Below are 16,828 nucleotides of genomic sequence, written 5' to 3'. Positions count from 1 at the left end.
TTCCTCCCCACCCCCACCTCTCATCGGAAGCTGCTGGACCCCCTCCCACACAGGGCCAGGGAGCCATCTTAGCTGAAGTCTGGCTCCCACCTTTCCCAAATGAGTCCTCACCTGTGCCCCGCTCAGGCACGGGTTCCTTCTCTGCCGCCCAGGGTCTGAGCCTATCTCAGCAAACTGCTTCGGGTCCTACCTGGTGGGCACTCACCCCAGGGACTGACAGAGGTGTCCAGCCCCGAGACTGGCTGGGCCCCAGCTGGTGTGGGCGTTGTCCGGGCTTCCAGGCCTGCTCTCCCCCGGTAGCTGGACACTTCCGTGACTGTAAGGCCTGCCCACCAGCTGCCGGTCTAGCGCCCTGCTGGCGGGAGCCACCAGACTGTCGTGGTGGACTGGTCCCAGTCTGTGCTGCCTGATCTGCCCTCCCGCCTGGAGGTGGTTCTGGCTCTAGGTCTTGGCTTCTCTCGGCCAACCCCAGCCAGAACGTCACTGGCTCACCCCTCACCTGAAGCACGGGGACTTTACAGCCTTCCCAGGAGCGCAGGAAAGTGTCCAGGGCTGGGAGCTTACTGCCTTGCAGGGCAGGCCAGCCACAGTTTATAGCTGTGCGTACGAGGATGCTTGTACCATTCCTCATGGCCCTCCCCGTCAGTTCCGTTCATGTGTCCTTGTTCAGCCGGGGGCAGAACCCTGTCTCTCTTCTGTGTAGCTGCCCTTTACACATGTGGAAGGTAACATCATGTTCTGTTTCAGTGTCCTCCAAGCTAAACAGCACCTGTGCTCAAAGACTTCACACGAGCCGTGGTGACTAGAAGATCCTGCAAAGAATCTCTGGGTTGCCAATTGTCCTCTTTAAATATGACACTTGGACAAAATAGTCCAGCTGTGATCTGACACACACAGGACACAGTGGACTACTGTTGCCTTTGAGCCAGACACTGTTGGTGCTGACTCCGTTTCCAGCAGTCATTCCACACTGCTCACTCGGCGTGCATCCAGCAGAATTTTCTGGAACCTCTGTGACCCACGTCTTGGTGTGCGGGCACAATCCTGGAGGGGGACGACCCTTGGCGTGCAATGCCAACAAAGCGTGTGAAGGGCTGCACTGAGGTAGAGGGAGCCGTGGAGGGAGAGAGAGAAGGCTGGAGGTCACGGAGGAGAGCAGAGACTCAGGCAAAGGTACGTGGCAGGACGGGGCCGAGGCTCCAGTAGATCAGTGTGACCCAGGAGAGAAAACAGAGGAGTTGCAGGAACAGAGTCAGCCACGCCCATGGCTCTCAGTTTGTTTCCTGTGGCTGGTTTTCTCAGCTTTGAGGTGTCCCTTTGGCCCTGCAAACTGCAGTGGCCACCCTGTCCCACCCCTGCATAACCTTCTAACAACTTAAGGGGCTGCATGGTTTGGAAAACAGAAGAACATCCTAGATGTGGAAGTGCACACTTGAAAAAGACCAACTCGTCCCAGTGAAACCTAAGCGTCCCACCCTATTCCATCAGCGCCACCCACTGAGCTCACGGGTCGCCCCCAAGCACAAGCACACGGACTGGAGGACACATGCCCTGTGGATGGTCCACAGATCTGGAGCACCAGCCCAATGAGGAAGCTTCTGGGTAGAAGACTAGGAGGGCCCCGGCCTCGGAGTTTTGGGCCTCTGCCCCCTGGGGTCACAGTGCATCAGCGTCCTCTCACATCTGTGTGTTAACTACCAGAAAGGTGCCCAGCCTCAAGCGTTGGGAGTCCAGAGTTCTTGAGTCTAATCATGTCATTGGTCACATAACCAGCTCAGGTTCCCTTTCATCTTCCTCCGGGAGGTCAGAGTGCCAACCCTCCAATCACATGGCCAGCCCCTCCCTTAAAGCTATCGAAGGACCTGAGGACACTCCTCCACCCCAGTCACCTCTTGAGCCTAGACTGAGCTGTGGTCGAAAGGAGCCTCTTATGAATAACAAAAGATGCTCCTAACAGATAGGAGATACCAAGGGTTTTAGGCTGTCTGTGCCAGGAACTGGGACAAAGCTGAGATACAGTCTTTATTACATCCGCTCTGATAAGTCCACGCGTTGTCTGGAGCACAGCCGGGTGTGGAGTTTTTATTCACTGCCAGCGAGAGGGAAGAGTTAACGATGGTGGTGGCCTGGCAGGGAGGAGGCAGTAGAGATGAAGAAAAGTCTATGGAGGTGAGATTTATGGTTTTGGTAAACCCAAGGAGACTGGCTGATGGATTCCATCAGGGCTGGGAGGGGAAGTGTGAAATAAAGGAAGAATCCCAGGTATCTGGCACCTGACCCCAGCCATCCACTGAGATGGGCCAGACGTGGGTCAGGAACAGATCTGGGGAGCGGGGAGAAAATGAAGGGTTTTCCTCTGGGACATCCCAGGGTACTGACAGGTTGGCAGTTGGGCACCGAACTCAGAGGATTATCTGGGCGAGCTAATCCTGGGATCCGGAGGAGAGGCCCAGAAGAGGGAAGGAGGGAGGGAAAGCCAGCAGAGAACACCAGGACGTGCCCACACACTGGGAGCCCCGTCAGGAGTGTGGGTGTCAGCCAGGGGGACATGCACAGGGGTGCCTGTCTTCGGGGGACGGGGCGCCGGAAGCACCGAGGACTTTGGAGGCTTTGACCAGCACAACTGCGCTGAGCCATGGAGTGGGAGGGGAGGCCTGGAGGCTGTAGGAGGGGGCGGTATTTCCAGGTGCGTGGCCCGAGTGGTTACAGGGGTGAGGCAACCACAGGACGTTGTGGGGTCAGCTGTGAGGTCCCTCTCCTCCCCTCCCTCTTTTCCTCCCTCTCCTTTCTCTTCTCCTCGCTCCCTCCCTCCTTTCCTTCCTTTTCTTAGTTCTTAGGACTGGACCTATGAACACATATTTAAATGCTGATGAAGAAATTCTCGCTGTCCTTTTGTGCTGCGCCTGCAGCCATTCCTGCCTTGTGGCCCTTTTGGTGATCCTGAATCGAGTCCCGATCTTTGAGCTATTTAGGGGGTAAAATCAGAAAGGCCTGGTGGCAGGTTGTCTGTGAAGGGATGGGGAGCTGTCCCCTAGGCCTCCCGTGACCTAGGAGTGGGTAATGCCTTTTCCTTAAAAAATTGGGAGGAAGGTACCAGAGCCAATCAACCAGAAAGATTACCTGCAGGGATTTGCTGCTTCTGCAAAACTTGGGTTTCCCTGCAAGCTGGTCTGTGATGATAATTACAGGTTCGGTGGCTTTTCCCAGGGTCACGGGGACCCTGTGCATCTTCACAGGGCGCCAGGTGCTATTCTCAGCATAAACAAAACAGACCCTGCCCTCTGGACTTTGCAGTCCACTTCCAAAAGCCTCCTCACAAAGGAATGAGCCACTTTTGGTCTGTGTCAGGCGTGGTGGGTCACGAGGCCACTAATGAATCACTGATGTTAGCATCTGAGGAAGCTCTAAAACCCAGACCAACAGCAAATATAAAAACTTGGCATAGAAAGCATTCATTTCTTGTTTCTATTATCTGTTGCTGTAACCTCAAATGCGCAGTCTTAGCAATGCCAGCTAAGTCTTCGTGGCTTCGTCACAGCCCTTACCCCTGCGGGCCCTTACCCACCGGCCACTTCCCCGGGACGAACGTCTCAGAACACCCTGCAGACGCTGATGCAGGAAGTGGGGTTAGGATGGAGGCACCTGTCCCCTAGGCATCCACAGTGGTGACTTGTCTGTCCCCAGGCACTTTGAAGACGGCGTTCTTCTTCTTTGCCTCCATATGCGCCTGGTATTCCGGGTACCTGCTCGCAGAGCTCATTCCAGAGGTATCCCTGACCAGTGCTGTTTATAGCATCTGGAGCATCGCCAAGAAGCCCCTCCTCAAGGGTGAGTACCACAGCTCAGCTGCGGTGGTGTGTGGGTTCTGGCCTCAGCTCTGCCCCAGCTGGCCATTTTATGTTGATGAAGGTGATGATCACGAAAGTGAAGAGGAGGGGAAGGGGGGCGGAGTGGGGGGGGAGGAGTTCCCACACCTTTCCAAGGTAGATACCCCTGCTTATCCCCCCGTGAGACCCCAAGGCAAATTATGCTGCTAGGAAAACAAAGAAACTTCATTTCCAAGATGTGTTAAATAAAAATACTCATTTGGCATACAACTTAATTTGGGAATGAAGTGCAATCACAAAATCTTCATTAGACTCTCCATTGGAAAACAGGTGGGACACTCAGGGAGTAAACTATACCCCTTTTTGGAATCTCATTGTAAATAGGTATGCTGGCATGCTTTTAATACAGAAAAGATTATAGAAAACTAATTTGCACACATATAAAGAACTGGGTGATGATTTGGACACCTGCATTCCTCCGTGCCTGCGGAGTACCCAGGGTGATGGTGATCCCAGGCTTTGGACAGGGTTCAAGGATGAGCGTAGCTGCTGCCGTCAGCATGGGAACCCCTGTTACTCTTGGCTCAGCAGAGTGACTCTGACACCCTCCTGGGAGTGTTTGTTCTAAACGTCCTCAGTGACTCCTCACATCTGGTCCAATGTGAAGCAAAGGAAGGAGCGTGTTGATATGTGAGATCAGTGTTGGGCATGGAGAGAGAGGGGCTGAGGAACCAGAGACACATACTGAGCATCTCCCCCCATGGCCGAGGCCGCCTGGACTGAGCCCACCTGCGCTTGGCCCTGACACACCACCCCCATCTTGGGCTTTCACCCTAACCCATGGTTGCTTTTCCACTTCATAAACTGTTCTCTTATTTTTTTTTAAAAAGATTTTATTTATTTATTTGTCAGAGAGAGTGCACGTGTGCACAAGCAGGGGGATCAGCAGGCAGAGGGAGAAGCAGGCTCCCCACTGGGCAGGGAACCCAATGCGGGACTCCATCCCAGGACCCTGGGATCATGACCTGAGCCAAAGGCAGATGCTTCACTGACTGAGCCACCCAGGCGTCCCCTAAACTATTCCCTTAAAATGACCAAACTCCCTGTGCAGCCTTGGAGGCCCTGCGATCCTGGCTTTGGGTTTTCTGAAGTTAATTCTTACCCTGCAAGTCTGTGCTCCCCTGGGTGCATACCATCCTCATGTTGTATGCTGCTCCCCCACCCCTGCCCTGCCTTCTCTATGAGATTGTAAATCTGCGCTCATCCCGAGCCCCCGAATCTCCCTGGGTTTCTACACCTGCCCCCTCTCTTCCTTCTGCGGACCCTTGGCCGTTGTTTGGCGTCCACGTGCTGACTGCTCCGGGTCAGCCTATTCCTCATACAGAATGAGAGGACTTCATATCAGTCTGGCTCCTTCGTGAAAGAGGCTTGCTCGCCCGGAAGGACAGAGAACCCCGTGGCTCCCTGTCTCCCCACAGGCCTCAGTGTCGCTCCACCCTTACCCCCACAGGCATGGGCCAAGGCTGCTCAGGTTTTACTTTCTCCTGCCCCATCTCCCCATTTTCCATGCCAGTCCTCCCCAACCCCTCTGAGGTGTTTCAGGACATCTTTATGTTTGAATACCTCATCGCAGAACCAGCTGTCCTATTTTGTGGACGTGTATCTTGGTGCCAAAAGGTGCTGCCCTCTCAGTGGGGGGCAGGGGGCCGTTCAGGGCAGGCTGTAACTGTGAACACCAGGCCTTTGTCCCCGTGCCCCGCCCCCTCTTCTGTAGATCTCGAATTTGTGCCTTGCCCATTTTCTGTGGGATGGTTCTGTTCTTGTTGATTTGCAGGGAGTTTTTTGTATACATCTGAAGCTGTCAATGCCTGTTCCCCACATGGCACATATCACAGTCAGCGATGATCTATCCTAGCTTGCTTTCTGTCTCTTGCATTCACCGTATGGGAGCTACTCTGTTCACTGCTCTCCCCGTAGAGCTGAGGACGGCATGCGGTGTTTAACAAGTATTTTGTCAATAAGTGTCTATATAATGAGAATTTGTGCATCCATGAATGAGTGAGTCTGGTTGGAAGCCACATACACCCCTACACACAGCTTGCAAACCCAGGCCTCAAAGGTCGGTTTCAGGAGAGTAAGTAGAAGGAGAATCCTGTTGAAATTTTCTCCCGTATACTTCAGATGTGAGGCCATTGAATCATTTTCTTAGAAGCTCTGGTGAGACGGAACCAAGCCAACCAAATCAGCCCCATTGAGCCACCTTCCTAGATTCTCAGCCAAGATGGAATGAGCTGACAACCACTGAGTGGCTGCGTCGCAAGAAAAAGCCAGAAAAACTACTTCTAATTCTAATTCTGCCACTGACTAGTTGTCACTGCCTTCGAGATCCCTCCTCTGTCATGCGGAAGGGACATTGCCGGTGTCTCTATGTCTGAGGCTCTTTCTGGTTCAAAAATGAACCCTCCCTTGCAGGGTGCTGCGTCCTCCAGAGAACCACGCTCGCTGGTAGGGCCTTAACGACCTTACCTGGCTCCCGTTTCCATGCCCCCGCAGCGAGGGCACAGAAGGAGCCAGGCCACTGTCTCTGGGGGGACATGGGGACAGAGGTCCAGGGGAGGTGACACAGCACCGTGCCCACACAGTCTCTCCGTGGGGTTCGGCATCCTTCCCCCCACATTGGCACCACCCAGCCGGACGAACTGGTGCGCTGACAGTCTTTCCCACTTCACCGTCCTCGGGACGCCCAAGAAATCATTATCCCTGACTGTCAGAGAGACCAGCACTCTTCGAGTGCCTTCTGGGCTTTTATTTCTGCGGACTGGACTTTAATCTCATGTAGAGCAAATGAGGCAAGTTGACGTGGCTGATATGTGGCCGAACACGCACCCCAGTAGCACCCTTCTTGTTTGCCTGGCACACGCAGCAGGAACACAGTTCTGTAATCACCTTCCTTATTTAAAGGGGTGAGGGCAGTTATGGTTCCCAAATCAGGAAGTATTTCAGAAAGACAGATTCCTGGACCCTGCTCCAGGAAATTAAAAATCTATGGGTTCAACGTGGAGCCTAAGAACCTATTTTTGTTTTAGCGAATGTAAGGATAAGAATTAAGGTAAGACTTCCCTCAGTAAGAGAATGATTTCTAAGGCTGAAATTCACGGCAGGAGGCCCACCATGCTGGAGCCACGTGGCCGATCAGGGCCCCGGGTCGTACTTAAACCAACGGGCAGGCTCTTCAGGAGACGGGAGCAGGCCCGCCGTCCTCCTGGCTGGGCACCAGCTCCCACGTATGCACATGGGCTTTACTGTTCGATCTTGGGGAAAGAAATTTCAGGAAAATGCGCCGAGGACCTAAATGTAGCACAGTATCTGGTATTTAACAGATATTTTTGGAACAAATACCTGGGAATTAGGGAGTGAACCTGGTGAGGAACGTGGTGGGGAAGAGGCAGGGTTTGGAGAGAGCTCTGTCTTCTGAGAAGATGTGTCTACATCTCCACACCCCCACCCCGAATAAAGAGTATGATCTTCTATCTTTGGCCCCATAATGACAGTGTGGGTTTCTAGGGAATGGGTAGAGGGTTAAACGAGCCTTTTTGAAATGCCGCACAGACTACCCAACGGTTCCCAGGTACTGCGAGAAAATACCACCTCCGTGTCATCCCTGGTCACTAGATCCACGTTGTCCTTGGAGAATCTGATGAAAATCAAGTGCCTCCCTTGTGGAAAATGCACCTGTGCATACCCACATGAATGGCACCCACATTTCGCTGGGGCCTCTGAGTGGCAGGGCTGTAGGTTTGGAAGACCTGCCCTCGGCACTCCTGGCAAGGCATGGGCTCTGGTGCCCAGTGATGCTGGTTGCCATGTGGATAGCAGGGCCCTTGCCTGGATTGCTGCTGACCCCACTGGATGAGGAGGTGACAGGAGATTATCCATATGAGCCCCCCAGGGATGGCGGCACTAGGAAACTCCAGCTTCAGGCCTTTGGGAGAATTTCCGGGCTAGGAAGGTGGGAGAGATGGGCAGGCTGAGTCTTGTCCAGTACTGTGCTTGCTCTGCTGGACTGGTCACTTTTTTCCTGTCTCCGAGCCCCAGCCAGGTGGAGCAGAGGGGTCACCAGCAGGAGGGAGAGTAGGAAATAGCTCAGGTTGGGACTCAGCCCACACTGCCTCATTAGTCCCTATGTTTCCTCCTGACCGGCTCCACCCAGGTCCCTCTCCCATGTAGAGTCCTGGCTCCTGGCTTTAAAACAAAGCAAAATACCTTTTCCTGTTACCCTCGACACTTTGGTATTAATCTGCTGTGGTGCTGTCTCTAAATTACCATATCCTGTGGGGGTCAGGAGGTACGAGGTGCCCTCATGGCCTTATCTCTTGAGATCTGTTGGGTACATGGGGGACCATCCACCTCTGCCAGTGAACACGTCACACCTGTCAGCATGCCCAGCACATTCAGGACAGATTTAGGTCCTTTTCATCATTGGGTTGAGAGGATCACGTAGCCAGTACAGTCCTACAGCCTGTGATGATGGCAAAAGGACCTGCAAACAAGGTCCATCTCTGAGAGCAGAGGGCGGGTTCCATTTGGGGAACAGCAGGGTCCACCCAGAAGTGAGCGAGTCTGTGTGCTTGTTAAGGGGATAGCGTTACCTACACTAAGGCAATGCAGGTAACAGGTAGAATAAATGTGGATCCATCCCACTTTAAGAGTATTCACTCTAGGGGCGCCTTGGTGGCTCCATCGGTTAAGCGACTGACTCTTAATTTCAGCTCAGGTCATGATCTCAGGGTCCTGGGATGGAGCCCCGCATCAGGCTCAGAGTCTGCTTCTCTTCCTCTTCCTCTGCTCCTCCCCCTGTTTGCACACACGTGCTCTCTCTCTCTCTCTTTCTCTCAAATAATAAATAAGTCAACTTAAAAAAAAAAGTATTTTCTCTAGATTGGCTATATACACAGGATGTCCGCAAGTCAGGAAACAGGACATATCTACTTTTTTCTTTTTTTTTTTTTTTAGATTTTATTTGAGAGAGAGAGCACAAGCAGGGAGAGCTGCAGGTAGAGGGAGAGGGAGAAGCAAACTCCCTGCCAAGCAGGGAGCCTGATACCTGGCTCGATCCAGGACCCTGGGATCACGACCTAAGCCGAAGGCAGACGCCCAACTGAGCCACCCAGGCGCCCCAGAACATATCTAACAGTATGTTACATTTTCCAAATATTATGCTCAATGTGTTTTTAGGTAAATTACCTCTACATTTAAAGTAATGGGTATTATTATTAAATTTTTTAATAAAGAGCCAAAATAAATATACTATAGTGCCCCAAATCCAGAGACACTGAATATACTGTATTTATAGGACTTTTTCATGTTAATGGTTGGACCCCTTGCTTTAAATTTAGGAATCTGGAGATTGAGAAAAACCATAGGGAATATATTACTTGAAAATTTACGTAAGTAACATACTGCTTAAGTATGTTTAATCTGTGTTTGCCAACTTTGCAGATGCCCTCTGTATGCATAGAAAAGTCTGGAAGAAAATATGCCAAAGAGTAAAACAGTTAAGATTCTTTAGAGTGAAGATATGTGGGATTTTTTTCCTTTCGTTTTGCTTTTCTATTACTTCTGATTTTCTTCTGCAGAAATTAAATTAGGAAAAGTAAAATCCCATGGGCCTTTCTTGTTTAAAACAATAGACTAATAGGAAGAAAAACTCGCAAAGGTGGACCAGAGCTACAGCCCTTGGTGTTCAGAAAGCCTTGCCATCCCTCGTGGCTTTTGCATGGGGCTCAGGGCAGGGACAGGGTTCAGAGTCTCTGACGTCGGGAGATTTCGCCTCCTCTGAGGGGCAGATATCCACTTAGTCAGCCAACAAACACTGGGGCAGCTGGGTGTACCGCACACCACCTTGGGGCTGGAGCCACCATCCCTGCCTTCATGGGGCAAGGGAACTATGGGATATTGGAGCGCTGAGTGTGCCAAGAGAAAGAAAACAGGACAACGGGGGAGCTCAGCCTCGGGGGTGGGGCAGGTGAGGAGGGGGGTGATGTGAAGGCTGGGAAGGGGTGCATGCTCCCCGGAGAGCTCTGTGTTCCCTAGGACCCCTACCTGGGGCCCCAAGGCTGGGTGCACCCCGGCTTCCCCGTGCTCACCCAGAAGCTCCGCCCCATCCGGCTCAGCAGGGCAGCAGGCTGGGCCTTCACGGTGTCTGTGTGCACCCCAGCTCCCCCCAGCAAGGCCTTCCAGGTCTCACCACTCAGCCAGCTGTACCTCACAGCCGTGTGCCCTACAGCAGAAGTGCAGCCCACGTCTCCAGTGAGACAGGACGGGCCAGAGCACTGCCTGCGTCTTTGCACTGGGGACTTGGGATTTAAACCTGAACTGAGCCCCTCGTGGGGGGATCCGTGGTCAGTGACAGACAGCCACCAATGCCTTGGGGTGAGCAGGGAGGCTCACGTGGTGGCGATGGCCACAAAGCACCCAGCAGGCAGAGGGGCGGCCTCGGGCAGGTCCCCAGTCCTCCCCAGTTGCTGAGCCCTGTAGTGTGGGAGTGCTGGGGAGCCCGCTCCCTGGCCTGCTCATCGCACCCCCCACAGAGGAGCCCAGTGCCTCAGGCTCAAGTGAAAGGAGAGGGGTCCGCCATGGCGAGAGTGGGGTCTGGGCGTGTACGTGTGCGCGCACATGCGTGTTTCAGGGTGTTTAAATGCAGAAGCTGGATAGATGTTCCATACATGGCTGTTTTCTTTGCTCGCCAGCACTCTCAGACCCAAGGGAGCTCTCTTTAATTGTGATACGAAATACACATTGCGTGCCAAGAATGTCAGGGGGCTGACCCTTCTGAAACTGTGATGCTCACTCCACATCCCCTCCCTTCTGCATGTTTGTTATTGTTAGACAAACGCAGATGAAATCAGCTGTATCTTCAGGGGAATTTCTGACGCTGCTGCTGAGAAGTTGGTGATCCCTGCTGCCCTCCCGTAGGACTTGCCAGCGTGAAGTCCCAGGATAGAAGGCCTGCCGTTCACGGTTGGGCAGTGGGTTCCTCTGATAAATCGTTGCATGATGCTGACTCCTCCATTCTTGTTTGCTGCAGCCCCAGCCCCTAAAAGGCAGAAATGTGACCACTGGACCCCGTGCCCCTTGAACACCTATGCCTACCGCTTGCTCAGCGGGGGCGGCAAGGACAAGTATGCCAAAATCTGCTTTGAAGATGAGCTGTGAGTACCCATGTTGAAGGAGAAAACATAGCTGTCCCGCTCGGTTCTTTCCCTTCTCCGGGGTGGGCCAGTCACTACGTCTGCCCTCGGGAGGGAAAGGCACGGGCCTGATCCCGGGCAAAGGCTGGGAGCCTCACGGGGGACTGAGCATTCCCCTCCGCCTTCCCTGGGGATGACAAGCTGCCCCCTGGGGCTGGGTGTATCTCTGCGTGGAACTCCCCTTTGACTGCAGGAGAAGCAAATATGTTGTGCTTGTCTTTGAACCTGACCCTTCCAAGTCACAGAAACACCAAAATTCAGCAGACGCAGGGTCGCTTCCATTTTATTGTGTGAGCCCCGCCGTCAGGGAGTAAAGCAGGGGCTGTCTCTCTCAGCAGCCCGCACCTCCTTGCTCCAGGTCTGTGTGACTGGCTGACCCACGGTAGCCTAAATAAGTCCCGGTACCTGGGACTGCCCCGGCCTAGCGTTTGCACGTGCTCGGGCGGCCGCACCAAAGCGCCACCGACCGGATGCTGAAACGACAGACGTGCATTCTCTCGGTCTGGAGGCTGGCCGCCCAAGGTCAAGGTTGGGTGGGGTTGCTTCCCTCTGAGGGCGGTGAGGGAGAGTCGGTCCCAGGCCATCCGCCTGTGCGCTCACGTGGCCGTCCCTCTGCGCGTGTCTGTGTCCTAACTCCCCCTTTAAAAAGGCCACCAGTCGTACGGATTAGCGCTGACCCTAAGGACCTCATGTTCACTTAGTCACCTCTTTAAAGGTCCTGCCTCCAAATAAGATCACATCCCAGGGATCTAGGGGTGAGAACATCAGCATACGGATTTTGAGAGACCATAGTTCAATCCGTACCACCTGGCCTGAGGATGCTTAGGCCACACAGTAATTACTACAAAGGAGACCGAGCGCCGGCTGTTCCCAGCACTGGGGAGGAAGTCTTTCCCTGTGATGCACCCCGTTTCCCCAAGCTGGGTGCACCTTCCTTTGTCATCGGCTGGATCACCGTGGCGGCCCTCGGCCCTCACTGCCACCGTCCTTGTCTTCCCAAGGAGTGTGTGTGGCCCACTGGGCACGAGCCGTGCTGGGCTCGGCTTCCGCTCCTTGACTGGTCCCGGCACATCCCCCAGTCCGTAGGGAGGTGAGTGGAAACCACACTCCCTTCTGCAGGTCCATCGCTTACCAAAGGCCTACTTCACTCAGCCAGGGAGTTTCTGGGTAGACATTCCTCTGCACGCACCCCCGGGTAGGGCGCTCGGTGGGCCAGTAATGCCAAGAAACGTGGCTCTGCTGCTGTAGGAGCTTGTGTCCACACTTCAGGGTCCTCCACCTCAGCCCTGCTGACACTGCGGGCCAGCGACTCTGTGTCGTGGGGGTATGCTGGACAATGCGGGGGTGGCAGCATCCTGGCGTCCTCCTGCTGGATACCACGGGCCACCCCATCCAGATGTGACAGCCACACATGTCTCTGGACACTGTCACGTGTCTCCCAGGTGGCCACATCTTTCCCCTCGCCACCAAGAACTGTAACACCTGGAGAAAGCAAACAGATTTTCCGGCATCCGTGGTGAATGCCAAATGGTAATTTTGTGTGGGGCCGCGGAGTTTGAGAGGTGAGTGTACCCTTGAATGGGATTGTCAGTGAGGTCCGTGGATGAGACAAGGTGGGGGATTCAGCTTGAAAAGCGAGCGGGATCCCGTGGTAAAGAAGCGGGGAGACCTGGGAGCGGGCAGGGACAGTGGTTTGGAGACGCTCATCCAGAATCACGTCGCCAGAAGGGGAGTTGTTCCAAGTCCGACCCGAGAGCCTGGGATTTCCACTGCTCCACGATGCCCGAAGCCTTCCCCTGACCATTCAGAGCAAGAGCGTCATGCTTACCTAGTGCAGACTAACGCACATATACATCAGCTTCGCGTGACTTCCTGTGAGGGTGCCATTTGTCATCCCCACCGTGCAGACAAGGAATGGATTCACAGACAGGTTCGGTAACTAGCGCCCCAGCACACAGCTACTCAGTGGCAGAGCCACTGGCGTCCATGGATGTGCTGGGTAGACCAACTTGAACCCGGTTAGCTAATGGGACAGCTCACTATATGAACATGTGGGACCCAAATGCAGCTTGCCTGCTCTCAAACAGTGTTCCACGTGGTCTTTAGAAGACAGTGTGGTGTAAAGCAGGAGAGACTCAAATAAAAGCAGGTTAAAGGAACTGAGGAGTGAACGTGAGCAGAGACCTAAGGAGAGTGACTCGCTTGGGTTAGCACTGTGTTTCGTTGTAACCAACTCATGGAGTAAAAAGTGCTGGGTTGTGGCGATCTCATCATCTTATAAAGAAAAGATATGTTTATGTAGAAAGACAAGCAGTTTTCTGCTGCTCATTTCCTTTGCACAACCAGCCCTCCCTGGGGACAGCCACCTTCCGACTCTCCTTCCTTCCCCGTCTCCACGTAGCAGGCTCATGCTCACGCTTCTTGGTTTTCCGTGTTAGGCATTATCTGTGGACCGGCCACTCGGTAGGTGAGCAATCTTCCATCATTGACACTCCTGTCTTCTTCCTCACCATGGTCCTGATTCAGTTATCGTACCGACTGTGCCATTTTAGTTTGATCAAGATCCAGCATTTGCATTATTAAGACCACCAAAAGAAAATCCAAAGGGCTTTACTTGATGTGAATGTTTTATCTCGTGAGGAACAGTTGGAGAACAGTGGTCGGAAGTCCAGACCTCAGTAGTCACAGCTCCGTGTACGAAGCAGGAATAAGCACACTGTTTTCTAGTGTGATTTGTTACCGGAGATGTACATTCATTTCCTGTTCATAACTGAAAAGTCACACTGACATGGGAAAGCTTAATTTTAAGGTCAGAGTCAGCATTTCAGTTATGTGACTGTGAGTGTTTGGTGACATAGTCAAATGGTGGCCTCCAGGTTTATTTGCTTTTTTTTTTTTTTAACATGGCTAAGTGAAGGTTCTGCGTGGCTGAAGCATGTCGTGTACGACTGTTGTACACCCTTGATTTTTGTTTGTTGTTGGCTTGCTTGGTTTTCCGTGTACTTACATCAGTTTAATCCCTAAGCATTCCTCCAGTGAAAATAAATCTAATGTCACATCCGATATTCATCAGGCTCATCTTCTGGAGCCTTCTGACCCACTCGGGTCAGCAGGCTTGCTGTCGGGGCACCATGCAGCTGTTGCCTGGCATTCCTATCCACTGTCATCCTGGAATGACCTTGTATCCCTCTCTGGAGTTGGAGCTCCTCTTTCTAGGTTGCAGCACCTTCCACTCTCCTAGACTCCTCCTTTGTTTTGCTGAAGACAGGGCGATCAGACATAATCTGGGTGCGGTCCCCAATCAGATATGGAGGATGATCAGCTATCAGAAGGAGGGGGATCTGGATAAACTGACTTACCAGAATTCTTCTAAAACTGGACACTGCAGAGGTTAACACAGAAGTCCAAAAGTCAGGCCTAGTTAAAGAAGGAGCTCAGGGGAGCCCGAGGGGAGTTTGGTGAAGGAGAGAATCTGTGTGAGCACAGAGGGACACCAAGCAGGTCCATTCCTGGAAGATGCAGGCTCTGCTGCGGGCCATCGTGGATTCCAGATGCCCTTGTGGCCTTGCTGAACCCTCCTGAGACTGCATGGCAGCCTAAAGTACGTCCAGCCAGGCTTTGTCCCCATCTCCTTTTGTAGGCATTTCCCTGGACCCAGATTCTTGTGCATTTTATCCTGTTCTGATATCTGCTCCTCAGAGGACTCAGATTAGCACAGTAAGAATGATTGTTTCCGCACAGTCTGTCCAGCACAGCACGTTGACAGACACTTTGATCCCTGCCATTCTGAGAGATGAAAATTGAAGTCTCAGATTTTTACTTTCATTGTTTTTGCTATGAGTGAATTGAGGATCTTTTATGCTAAGAGCCTTTGTATTTATTTCCTGTAAGCTATCTGTTTATATCTCTTGCCCATTTTCACCTCTCTCACTGGCCTTTTCTTATTGATTTACAAGATTCCTTCTATATTAAAGTAGTTAAGCTTTTTTGTGTGTTGTAAAAATCTCCTCCATATTTTATCTTTTCACTTACTAGAATGGTATTTTTAAATGTGCTTATGCCCTAGTTAATATATGAGCTTTAAAAAAGCAAAAAAAAAAAAAAAATACAAACCATATAGCGAAAGCAAAATCTTTAAATTTTAAAAAGCAACAAAAACAGAAAGCAACCCAAGTATGATGATATCACAAAGAACAAATATATCTTACATAAAAGTGGTCTGAAAGCTGCCAATGAAGGGAGAACAACTCTTAGAGTAGATCACAGCACATAAACTCCCAATAATGCTGCAGATAAAACACGCACATAAACCAGAGAATTGAGGTCACGGGGCAAACCGATGCCCTGAAAATGGGACAGACAGGTAGATTTACAGAATCACACCTCAGCTAGAGCCAACATCAGGCAGGAATCCTTCAGAGGCAATTGACTAGTTGCTAGAGACTGAGTTTGGACTATTTTGAGAGATTAAAACTCCTAGAGGAACCCCTACATTTTCCTGAGTTTTTCTGCCAGGAAGCCCACCAGGCTCTCAGAGTGAAGATCAAAGAAAAATCCCTTCATGATTTTGGCAGGGGGAAGGGAGAGTAGCCATTCTGAAATACACCCACAGTGTTCTGTTCTTCTTAACAATGGCCCGCCTTCAAGGGAAATTTGTTTTGCCAGAGTCTAACCAATGTGAGTTTTACCAGATACTAACTGGCCTGTGGGAGGGAAATACCCAGCATCAGCTCCTTCTCACCTTCCTGTCTCACCTAAGGAGTCAAAAAAAATATGGCCAGGGGCGCCTGGGTGGCTCAGTCATTCATCAGGCGTCTGCCTTCGGCTCAGGTCATGGTCCCAGGGTCCTGGGATCGAGCCCCGCATCGGGCTCCCTGCTCATTGGGAAGCCTGCTTCTCCCTCTCCCACTCCCCCTGCTTGTGTTCCCTCTCTCACTGTGTCTCTCTCTGTCAAATAAATAAATAAAATCTTAAAAAAAAAAAAAATATGGCCACCTGTGAGGGCCACCACTAGTGGCACAGGCTCACCAAAAGACTGAGACCCAATCTTAGGACTGTAGAACATTACCCCATTCCCCACATCTTACCACCACATAAATAAAGCTCCTTAAAAATAATAGGGGGTTACAGCTCAAAAGAACCACAAGGCTAACCCCAATTTTATAAAGAGTCCCTAGGATACTCAGACATAGGGAAGAAATTTTAGTCTTTGACACCTACAGCCACAGCAAATAACAAACACAGCTCACTCCTAGCCAGATGAACATAAAGATTCACAGTAAACTTTATTTACCTCTGTTCCTTTTAACTGGCATACCGTGTCTGGCTTTCAACAAAAATAACAAGGCATACTAAAGGCAAACAGCACAGTTTGAAGAGATAGGGCAAGCATTAGAACTTACCTCAAATATGGCAGAAATTCTGTAGTTAGCAGGCCAGGAATTTGAAACAATAATGATTAATATGCCAGAGGCTCCAATAGAAAAGGTGGGCAGAATACAAGACCAGATGGGTAATGCAAGCAGAGAGATGAAATCCCTCAGAAAGAATCAAAAGGAAATAGTGGAAATTGAAAAGACTGTAACAGAAAAGGAAAACACCTTTGATGGTCTCATCAGTAGACCAGATACAACCAAGGAAAGGGTCAGTGAGCTTGAGGATATGTCAACAGAAATTCCCAAACTGAAAGAGGAAGAGAAGGAAAAAAAAAAGACTAAAGGAAAAAACAAAGATAGAACAGAATATCCAAGA

General features: G+C 51.6%; 1 protein-coding gene across 1 annotated transcript in view; it reads left to right on the top strand.

Annotated features, from left to right (window-relative positions):
• The first annotated feature begins 2,115 nt into the window (after window positions 1-2,115).
• The window catches only part of FAM3B (FAM3 metabolism regulating signaling molecule B), a 30,250-nt gene continuing 15,537 nt past the window's right edge, over window positions 2,116-16,828 (top strand). The window contains exons 1-3 of the mRNA XM_088016741.1: window positions 2,116-2,169; window positions 3,654-3,828; window positions 10,915-11,038. Of these exons, the coding sequence (XP_087872867.1) occupies window positions 2,116-2,169; window positions 3,654-3,828; window positions 10,915-11,038 (353 nt within the window). The remainder of the gene's footprint in view (window positions 2,170-3,653; window positions 3,829-10,914; window positions 11,039-16,828) is intronic.

This window comes from Eumetopias jubatus, unplaced genomic scaffold (genome assembly GCF_037043125.1).
Source record: "Eumetopias jubatus isolate StellerSeaLion01/CBP00866 unplaced genomic scaffold, mEumJub1_p1.0 scaffold_1, whole genome shotgun sequence".
Taxonomy (NCBI): Eukaryota; Metazoa; Chordata; class Mammalia; order Carnivora; family Otariidae; genus Eumetopias; species Eumetopias jubatus.
Note: the sequence above shows the minus strand (reverse complement) of the source record. Positions and strands in the feature narration are given on the sequence as shown.